At 45.9% G+C, this 10,002-nt stretch overlaps 1 protein-coding gene across 1 annotated transcript in view; it reads right to left on the reverse strand.

Annotated features, from left to right (window-relative positions):
• kitb (KIT proto-oncogene, receptor tyrosine kinase b) overlaps positions 1-1,015 on the reverse strand; it is a 55,139-nt gene extending 54,124 nt beyond the window's left edge. The window contains exon 1 of the mRNA XM_064926752.1: positions 881-1,015. Coding sequence (XP_064782824.1) covers positions 881-947 — 67 coding nt within the window. The 5' untranslated portion in view covers positions 948-1,015. The remainder of the gene's footprint in view (positions 1-880) is intronic.
• Positions 1,016-10,002: the final 8,987 nt, after the last annotated feature.

Consider the following 10,002-nt stretch of genomic DNA (forward strand, 5'->3'; position numbering starts at 1 on the left):
ACAGACAGACAGACAGAGACAGACAGAGACCGAGAGAGAGAGATACAGAGACCGAGAGACACAGAGACAGAGACCGAGAGACAGAGAGAGAGAGAGAGACAGAGAGAGACAGAGAGAGAGAGACCGAGACAGAAAGAGAGACAGAGACCGAGAGAGACAGAAAGAGAGACAGAGACCAAGAGAGAGAGACAGAGACCGAGAGAGAGAGACAGAGACCGAGAGACACAGAGACAGAGACACAGAGACAGAGACCGAGAGACCGAGAGAGACCGAGAGAGACAGAGAGAGACAGAGAGAGACAGAGAGAGACAGAGAGAGACAGGAGACAGAGACAGAGAGAGACAGAGACCGAGAGAGAGAGAGACAGAAAGAGAGACAGAGACCGAGAGAGAGAGACACAGAGACCGAGAGACACAGAGACAGAGACCGAGAGAGAGAGACACAGAGACAGAGACCGAGAGACACAGAGACAGAGACCGAGAGACAGAGAGAGACAGAGAGAGAGAGAGAGAGAGACAGAGAGAGACAGATCGAGAGAGACAGAAAGAGAGACAGAGACCGAGAGAGAGAGAGAGAGACAGAGACCGAGAGAGAGAGAGAGAGACAGAGACCGAGAGAGAGAGAGAGAGACCGAGAGAGAGAGAGACAGAGACCGAGAGAGAGACAGAGACAGAGACCGAGAGACAGAGAGAGAGAGAGACAGAGACCGAGAGAGAGAGAGACCGAGAGAGAGAGAGAGAGAGAGACAGAGACATACAGAGAGACAGAGACATACAGACAGAGAGAGAGAGAGAGAGAGACAGACAGAAAAGCCTACATAGACAGAGTCATAGACAAACACACACACACACAAAACACACCCCCAACACACACCTCTCACCTTTCACAAAGACGTAGATGGAGGAGTGCTCCTTGGTGTTGTTGTTGATACAGGTGTATCGTCCCATGTGATATCCCTGGGCAGACTGCACCCTAACAAACACTACCCCTCCTCCCTCCTCTACCTCCCCCTCCAGCCGCCTGCCCCTCTCTCTCTGCCACCTCAACCCCCGTGAAACAACAGTGGATGGAGTGTTGGTGTTGTTGTCATGGCAGCGGAGTTCCAGAGCACCGCCTTTCGGAACCACCAGGTGAGGTCCACTGGGGAAGATGACGGGATTGGACCAACCTGTTGAACACACGGAACACGCCCATATATGGTATACAGTCAACAAGGCAGTAATGGCTGTGTGTTTAGGCTTTTGTTCTAGCCCAGCACTGTAAGAACACAACACACCTGAATCAAACATGACACTTAAATTTAGACCACGGAAAGTTGATTTAGGTGTGTTAGAGCTGGACTAGGACAAAAACCTGCACACAGAAAAGGTAGCATCGTGAGTGAATAGAAATATTGGAGTAGAATAGAGAAGAAAAATGTCATATCACCCAAAGAGATTCTTTAGACAGTCATGGTTCAGTCTAGTAACAGACTGGTGTAACAGTGGGCAGTCATGGTTCAGTCTAGACTGGTGTAACAGTGGACAGTCATGGTTCAGTCTAGACTGGTGTAACAGTGGACAGTCATGGTTCAGTCTAGACTGGTGTAACAGTGGACAGTCATGGTTCAGTCTAGTAACAGACTGGTGTAACAGACTGGTGTAACAGTGGACAGTCATGGTTCAGTCTAGTAACAGACTGGTGTAACAGTGGACAGTCATGGTTCAGTCTAGACTGGTGTAACAGTGGACAGTCATGGTTCAGTCTAGTAACAGACTGGTGTAACAGTGGACAGTCATGGTTCAGTCTAGTAACAGACTGGTGTAACAGTGGGCAGTCATGGTTCAGTCTAGACTGGTGTAACAGTGGACAGTCATGGTTCAGTCTAGACTGGTGTAACAGTGGACAGTCATGGTTCAGTCTAGTAACAGACTGGTGTAACAGTGGACAGTCATGGTTCAGTCTAGTAACAGACTGGTGTAACAGTGGACAGTCATGGTTCAGTCTAGACTGGTGTAACAGACTGGTGTAACAGTGGACAGTCATGGTTCAGTCTAGACTGGTGTAACAGTGGACAGTCATGGTTCAGTCTAGTAACAGACTGGTGTAACAGTGGACAGTCATGGTTCAGTCTAGTAACAGACTGGTGTAACAGTGGACAGTCATGGTTCAGTCTAGACTGGTGTAACAGTGGACAGTCATGGTTCAGTCTAGACTGGTGTAACAGTGGACAGTCATGGTTCAGTCTAGTAACAGACTGGTGTAACAGTGGACAGTCATGGTTCAGTCTAGTAACAGACTGGTGTAACAGTGGACAGTCATGGTTCAGTCTAGACTGGTGTAACAGTGGACAGTCATGGTTCAGTCTAGACTGGTGTAACAGTGAACAGTCATGGTTCAGTCTAGTAACAGACTGGTGTAACAGTGGACAGTCATGGTTCAGTCTAGTAACAGACTGGTGTAACAGTGGACAGTCATGGTTCAGTCTAGTAACAGACTGGTGTAACAGTGGACAGTCATGGTTCAGTCTAGACTGGTGTAACAGTGGACAGTCATGGTTCAGTCTAGTAACAGACTGGTGTAACAGTGGACAGTCATGGTTCAGTCTAGTAACAGACTGGTGTAACAGTGGACAGTCATGGTTCAGTCTAGACTGGTGTAACAGACTGGTGTAACAGTGGACAGTCATGGTTCAGTCTAGACTGGTGTAACAGTGGACAGTCATGGTTCAGTCTAGTAACAGACTGGTGTAACAGTGGACAGTCATGGTTCAGTCTAGTAACAGACTGGTGTAACAGTGGACAGTCATGGTTCAGTCTAGACTGGTGTAACAGTGGACAGTCATGGTTCAGTCTAGACTGGTGTAACAGTGGACAGTCATGGTTCAGTCTAGACTGGTGTAACAGTGGACAGTCATGGTTCAGTCTAGACTGGTGTAACAGTGGACAGTCATGGTTCAGTCTAGTAACAGACTGGTGTAACAGTGGACAGTCATGGTTCAGTCTAGTAACAGACTGGTGTAACAGTGGACAGTCATGGTTCAGTCTAGTAACAGACTGGTGTAACAGTGGACAGTCATGGTTCAGTCTAGTAACAGACTGGTGTAACAGTGGACAGTCATGGTTCAGTCTAGACTGGTGTAACAGTGGACAGTCATGGTTCAGTCTAGACTGGTGTAACAGTGGACAGTCATGGTTCAGTCTAGTAACAGACTGGTGTAACAGTGGACAGTCATGGTTCAGTCTAGACTGGTGTAACAGTGGACAGTCATGGTTCAGTCTAGTAACAGACTGGTGTAACAGTGGACAGTCATGGTTCAGTCTAGTAACAGACTGGTGTAACAGTGGACAGTCATGGTTCAGTCTAGTAACAGACTGGTGTAACAGTGGACAGTCATGGTTCAGTCTAGTAACAGACTGGTGTAACAGTGGACAGTCATGGTTCAGTCTAGTAACAGACTGGTGTAACAGTGGACAGTCATGGTTCAGTCTAGTAACAGACTGGTGTAACAGTGGACAGTCATGGTTCAGTCTAGACTGGTGTAACAGTGGACAGTCATGGTTCAGTCTAGTAACAGACTGGTGTAACAGTGGACAGTCATGGTTCAGTCTAGACTGGTGTAACAGTGGACAGTCATGGTTCAGTCTAGACTGGTGTAACAGTGGACAGTCATGGTTCAGTCTAGACTGGTGTAACAGTGGACAGTCATGGTTCAGTCTAGACTGGTGTAACAGTGGACAGTCATGGTTCAGTCTAGACTGGTGTAACAGTGGACAGTCATGGTTCAGTCTAGACTGGTGTAACAGTGGACAGTCATGGTTCAGTCTAGTAACAGACTGGTGTAACAGTGGACAGTCATGGTTCAGTCTAGTAACAGACTGGTGTAACAGACTGGTGTAACAGTGGGCAGTCATGGTTCAGTCTAGACTGGTGTAACAGTGGACAGTCATGGTTCAGTCTAGACTGGTGTAACAGTGGACAGTCATGGTTCAGTCTAGACTGGTGTAACAGTGGAGAGTCATGGTTCAGTCTAGTAACAGACTGGTGTAACAGTGGACAGTCATGGTTCAGTCTAGACTGGTGTAACAGTGGACAGTCATGGTTCAGTCTAGACTGGTGTAACAGTGGACAGTCATGGTTCAGTCTAGACTGGTGTAACAGTGGACAGTCATGGTTCAGTCTAATAACAGACTGGTGTAACAGTGGGCAGTCATGGTTCAGTCTAGACTGGTGTAACAGTGGACAGTCATGGTTCAGTCTAGACTGGTGTAACAGTGGACAGTCATGGTTCAGTCTAGACTGGTGTAACAGTGGACAGTCATGGTTCAGTCTAGACTGGTGTAACAGTGGACAGTCATGGTTCAGTCTAGACTGGTGTAACAGTGGACAGTCATGGTTCAGTCTAGACTGGTGTAACAGTGGACAGTCATGGTTCAGTCTAGTAACAGACTGGTGTAACAGTGGGCAGTCATGGTTCAGTCTAGACTGGTGTAACAGTGGACAGTCATGTTTCAGTCTAGTAACAGACTGGTGTAACAGTGGGCAGTCATGGTTCAGTCTAGACTGGTGTAACAGTGGACAGTCATGGTTCAGTCTAGACTGGTGTAACAGTGGACAGTCATAGTTCAGTCTAGACTGGTGTAACAGTGGACAGTCATGGTTCAGTCTAGTAACAGACTGGTGTAACAGTGGACAGTCATAGTTCAGTCTAGACTGGTGTAACAGTGGACAGTCATGGTTCAGTCTAGACTGGTGTAACAGACTGGTGTAACAGTGGACAGTCATGGTTCAGTCTAGACTGGTGTAGCAGTGGACAGTCATGGTTCAGTCTAGACTGGTGTAACAGTGGACAGTCATGGTTCAGTCTAGTAACAGACTGGTGTAACAGACTGGTGTAACAGTGGACAGTCATGGTTCAGTCTAGACTGGTGTAACAGTGGACAGTCATGGTTCAGTCTAGTAACAGACTGGTGTAACAGTGGACAGTCATGGTTCAGTCTAGACTGGTGTAACAGTGGACAGTCATAGTTCAGTCTAGACTGGTGTAACAGTGGACAGTCATGGTTCAGTCTAGTAACAGACTGGTGTAACAGACTGGTGTAACAGTGGACAGTCATGGTTCAGTCTAGACTGGTGTAACAGACTGGTGTAACAGTGGACAGTCATGGTTCAGTCTAGACTGGTGTAACAGTGGACAGTCATAGTTCAGTCTAGACTGGTGTAACAGACTGGTGTAACAGACTGGTGTAACAGACTGGTGTAACAGTGGACAGTCATTAATAGACCTACATCAATCTGGCTGAAGTTTTGCTCTTCCAACAGGGAGAATTAGGACCAACGTCTGGTGATGACCTCATGAAACCCAAACAGCTCAACTCATCATTATCCATAACAGACAAATAAGGACATTGACAAGGTGAATCACTCAATCAGCCAATCAGCAGGCTTCTAGAGGAGGAAAAAACACTGACATTTGGGTCAGAAAAGTGTTTTTTTTCCCCTTTGTGTCCCGGTCAAAAGTAGTGCACTACATAGGGAATAGGGTTCCAACCCTGGTCAACAGTAGTGCACTACATAGGGAATAGGGTGCCAACCCTGGTCAAACATAGTGCACTATATGGGGAATAGGGTGCCAATTCTGGTCAAAAGTAGTGCACTATATAGGGAATAGGGTGCTAACTCTGGTCAAACATAGTGCACTATATGGGGAATAGGGTGCCAACCCTGGTCAAAAGTAGTGTACTACATAGGGAATAGGGTGCCAACCCTGGTCAAAAGTAGTGCACTACTTAGAGAATAGGGTGCCAACTCTGGTCAAAAGTAGTGCACTACTTAGAGAATAGGGTGCCAACTCTGGTCTGACATAGTGCACTATATAGGGAATAGGGTGCCAACTCTGGTCAAAAGTAGTGCACCACATAAAGGAATAGTGTGCAATTTGGGACAGAGACTGTTTTTCAGTTCTGCAGATTAACACATGATTTGCATAGCCTGGCAGCCAATCAATAGACTTCCAACGACATTTGGGTCATGAAGTTGTTTTGTTCCCTCTAGAGTTCAGATTCACAGCCTGTCAGTGTCCTAAACTGCACCCTATTCCCCCATGGGCGCTGGTCATAAAAACTAGTGCACTAAATAGGGAATAGGGCCCTGGTAATAAAAACTAGTGCACTAAATAGGGCCCTGGTAATAAAAAGTACTGCACTAAATTTTTTTAATTTTTTTATTTAACCTTTATTTAACCAGGTAGGCTAGTTGAGAACAAGTTCTCATTTGCAACTGCGACCTGGCCAAGATAAAGCTTAGCAGTGTGAACAGACAACACAGAGTTACACATGGAGTAAACAATTAACAAGTCAATAACACAGTAGAAAAAAGGCGAGTCTATATACATTGTGTGCAAGAGGCATGAGGAGGTAGGCGAATAATTACAATTTTGCAGATTAGCACTGGAGTGATAAATGATCAGATGGTCATGTACAGGTAGAGATACTGGTGTGCAAAAGAGCAGAAAAGTAAATAAATAAAAACAGTATGGGGATGAGGTAGGTGAAAATGGGTGGGTTATTTACCAATAGACTATGTACAGCTGCAGCGATCGGTTAGCTGCTCAGATAGCACGTTTGAAGTTGGTGAGGGAGATAAAAGTCTCCAACTTCAGGGATTTTTGCAATTCGTTCCAGTCGCAGGCAGCAGAGTACTGGAACGAAAGGCGGCCAAATGAGGTGTTGGCTTTAGGGATGATCAGTGATTAGGGAATAGGGCCCTGGTAATAAAAATTAGTGCACTAAATAGGTAATAAGGGTGCCAACCCTGGTCAGAAGCAGTGCACTAAATATGAAATAGGGTGCCAACTCTGTTCAAAAGTAGTGCACTAAATATGGAATAGAGGTGCCAACTCTGTTCAATATCCATAGGGCTCTGGTCTAAAGTAGTGCACTATATAGGGAATGGGGCTCTGGTCTAAAGTAGTGCACTATATAGGGAATAGGGCCCTGGTCTAAAGTAGTGCACTATATAGGGAATAGGCCTCTGGTCTAAAGTAGTGCACTATATAGGGAATAGGGCTCTGGTCTAAAGTAGTGCACTACATAGGGAATAGGGCTTTGGTCTAAAGTAGTTCACTATATAGGGAATAGGGCTCTGTTCTAAAGTAGTGCACTATATATGTAATAGGGTTCCACAACCCTGGTCTAAAGTAGTGTACTAAATATGTAGTAGGGTGCCAACCCTGGTCTAAAGTAGTGCACTACATAGGGAATAGGGTTCCAACCCTGGTCTAAAGTAGTGTACTAAATATGGAATAGGGTGCCAACCCTGGTCTAAAGTAGTGTACTAAATATGGAATAGGGTGCCAACCCTGGTCTAAAGTAGTGTACTAAATATGGAATAGGGTGCCAACCCTGGTCTAAAGTAGTGCACTACATAGGGAATAGGGTTCCATTTGGGATGCACCCATGGACTGACGGCCCTGGGGCACGAACGGTCACATGAAGATCGTGTTGATGGGAAAACCTGCCAGGCAAATCATGTGTCGATCTTCAGCAGTCTATGGCTTTGTTCCAAATGGCACCCTATTCCCTATGTAGTGCACTACTTCTGATCAGAGTTGGCACCCTAATTCCATATTTAGTGCACTGCTTCTGACCAGGGTTGGCACCCTATTACATATATAGTGCACTAAAGTAAAATTTCTACCTTGTCAGCTCGGGAGATTTGAACTTGCAACCTTTCGGTTACTAGTCCAACGCTCTAACCACTAGGCTACCCTACCTCCTCTACACTCTAACCACTAGGCTACCCTACCTCCTCTACACTCTAACCACTAGGCTACCCTACCTCCTCTACACTCTAACCACTAGGCTACCCTGCCGCCTCTACACTCTAACCACTAGGCTACCCTGCCACCTCTACACTCTAACCACTAGGCTACCCTGCCACCTCTACACTCTAACCACTAGGCTACCCTGCCACCTCTACACTCTAACCACTAGGCTACCCTACCTCCTCTACACTCTAACCACTAGTCTACCCTACCTCCTCTACACTCTAACCACTAGGCTACGCTGGATGTGGACTTGCAACCAATAGTTACAGTGACCATTAGCAACCAATAGTTCCAGTGACCAATAGCAACCAATAGTTACAGCGACTTAAATGGTTAAGTGGAATTTGAGTGCCGTCATGATTTGTAACTGCTGGTGTGGCGGTAACAGCTGTACACACACATACACACACACACACACACACACACACACACCTTTTCCTGAGAAAAGCCCGGATACGTCCAACTACCTTGGGATACAGTTATGCAAATACATAGTCAGCATCCCAAATGGCACCCTATTCCCTAGTTAGTGCACTACTTTTAACCTGGGCCCAAAAGATATCTGGCCAAAAGTAGTGCACTGACTAGGGAATTGGGTGCCACTTCTAATAGTGTGACTCTGGGCTTGAAGGAACAGGTTGAAGATGATAGATTACACTACCGTTATAGCTTTATGTAAACAACATTATAGGGCATACACCTGTGTGTGTGTGTGTGTGTGTGTGTGTGTGTGTGTGTGTGTGTGTGTGTGTGTGTGTGTGTGTGTGTGTGTGTGTACACAACAGTACACTGTAAAAAAAATATATATATATATATATATATATATATATAACACTGAACAACAATATCAACACAACATGTAAAGTGTTGTTCCCATGTTTTACGAGCTGAAATAAAATATCCTAGAAATGTTCCATACGCACAAAAAAGCTTATTTATTTCAAACTTTGTGCACAAATTGTTTACATTTCTTTAAGTGAGCATTTCCCCTTTGCCCCCAAGATAATTCATCCATCTGACAGGTGTGGCATATCAAGAAGCTGATTAAACAGCATGATCATTACACAGGTGCGCCTTGTGCTGGGCGGAGACAATAAAAGGCCACTCTAAAATGTGCAGTTTAGTCACACAACACAATGCTACAAATGTCTCAACTCTTCAGGGAGCGTGCATTTGGCATGCTGACTGCAGGAATGTCCACCAGAGCTGTTGCCAAATCATTTCATGTTAATTTCTCTACCATAAGCCACCTCCAACATCGTTTTAGAGAATTTCACAGTAAGTCCAACCGGCCTCACAACCGCAGACCACACGTGTATGGTGTTGTGTGGGCGAGCGGTTTGCTGATGTCAACGTTGTGAACAGAGTGCCCCATGGTGGCGGTGGGGTTATGGTATGGGCAGGCATAAGCTACGAAAAAACTAAACACAATTGCATTTTTAATCCGTGTACATTTTTATGCACAGAGATGCACCATGATGAAATCCTGAGGCCCGTTGTCGTGCCATTCATCCGCCTCCACCACCTCATGGTTCAGCACGACAATGTACGGCCACATGTCGCAAGAATCTGTTCCAGTTCCTGCCAATATCCAGCAACTTCCACTGTGTGTGTGTGTGTCTGCCTGCCTAAGCCCTGTGTTGAATAAACATGGGCTTATTGCATCAGATCAGCTTATTCTGCATTCTACATCTGGAGCCCGATAGCCTGGTAATAACAATGTAAACAACACGGGCCGAACTTCCAGACGTGTTTAAGCCTGCCTGCTGCCACCTGTTATGCGTGGAAGCCAACATATGTTGCTAAAATGTATGAATAATTAATTGGATAACCAAAAGAATGTGTGTGTGTGTGTGTGTGTGTGTGTGTGTGTGTGTGTGTGTGTGTGTGTGTGTGTGTGTGTGTGTGTGTGTGTGTGTGTGTGTGTGTGTGTGTGTGTGTGTGTGTGTGTGTTACCATGCATAACAAAACAATGGAATAGCCTCATAAGCTAAAATGTCCAAGATGATGCTTTAAAATACAGAACAGGCCATTGGCCAAGGAAGTGCTGGGAAAACTCCGTACCAACACAACCCCACTCCGTACCAACACAACCCCACTCCGTAAAACAACCCCAACACAACCCCACTCCGTACCAAAACAACCCCACTCCGTACCAACACAACCCCACTCCGTACCAACACACCACCAATCCA

Source organism: Oncorhynchus masou, chromosome 20 (assembly GCF_036934945.1).
Source record: "Oncorhynchus masou masou isolate Uvic2021 chromosome 20, UVic_Omas_1.1, whole genome shotgun sequence".
Classification (NCBI taxonomy): domain Eukaryota; kingdom Metazoa; phylum Chordata; class Actinopteri; order Salmoniformes; family Salmonidae; genus Oncorhynchus; species Oncorhynchus masou.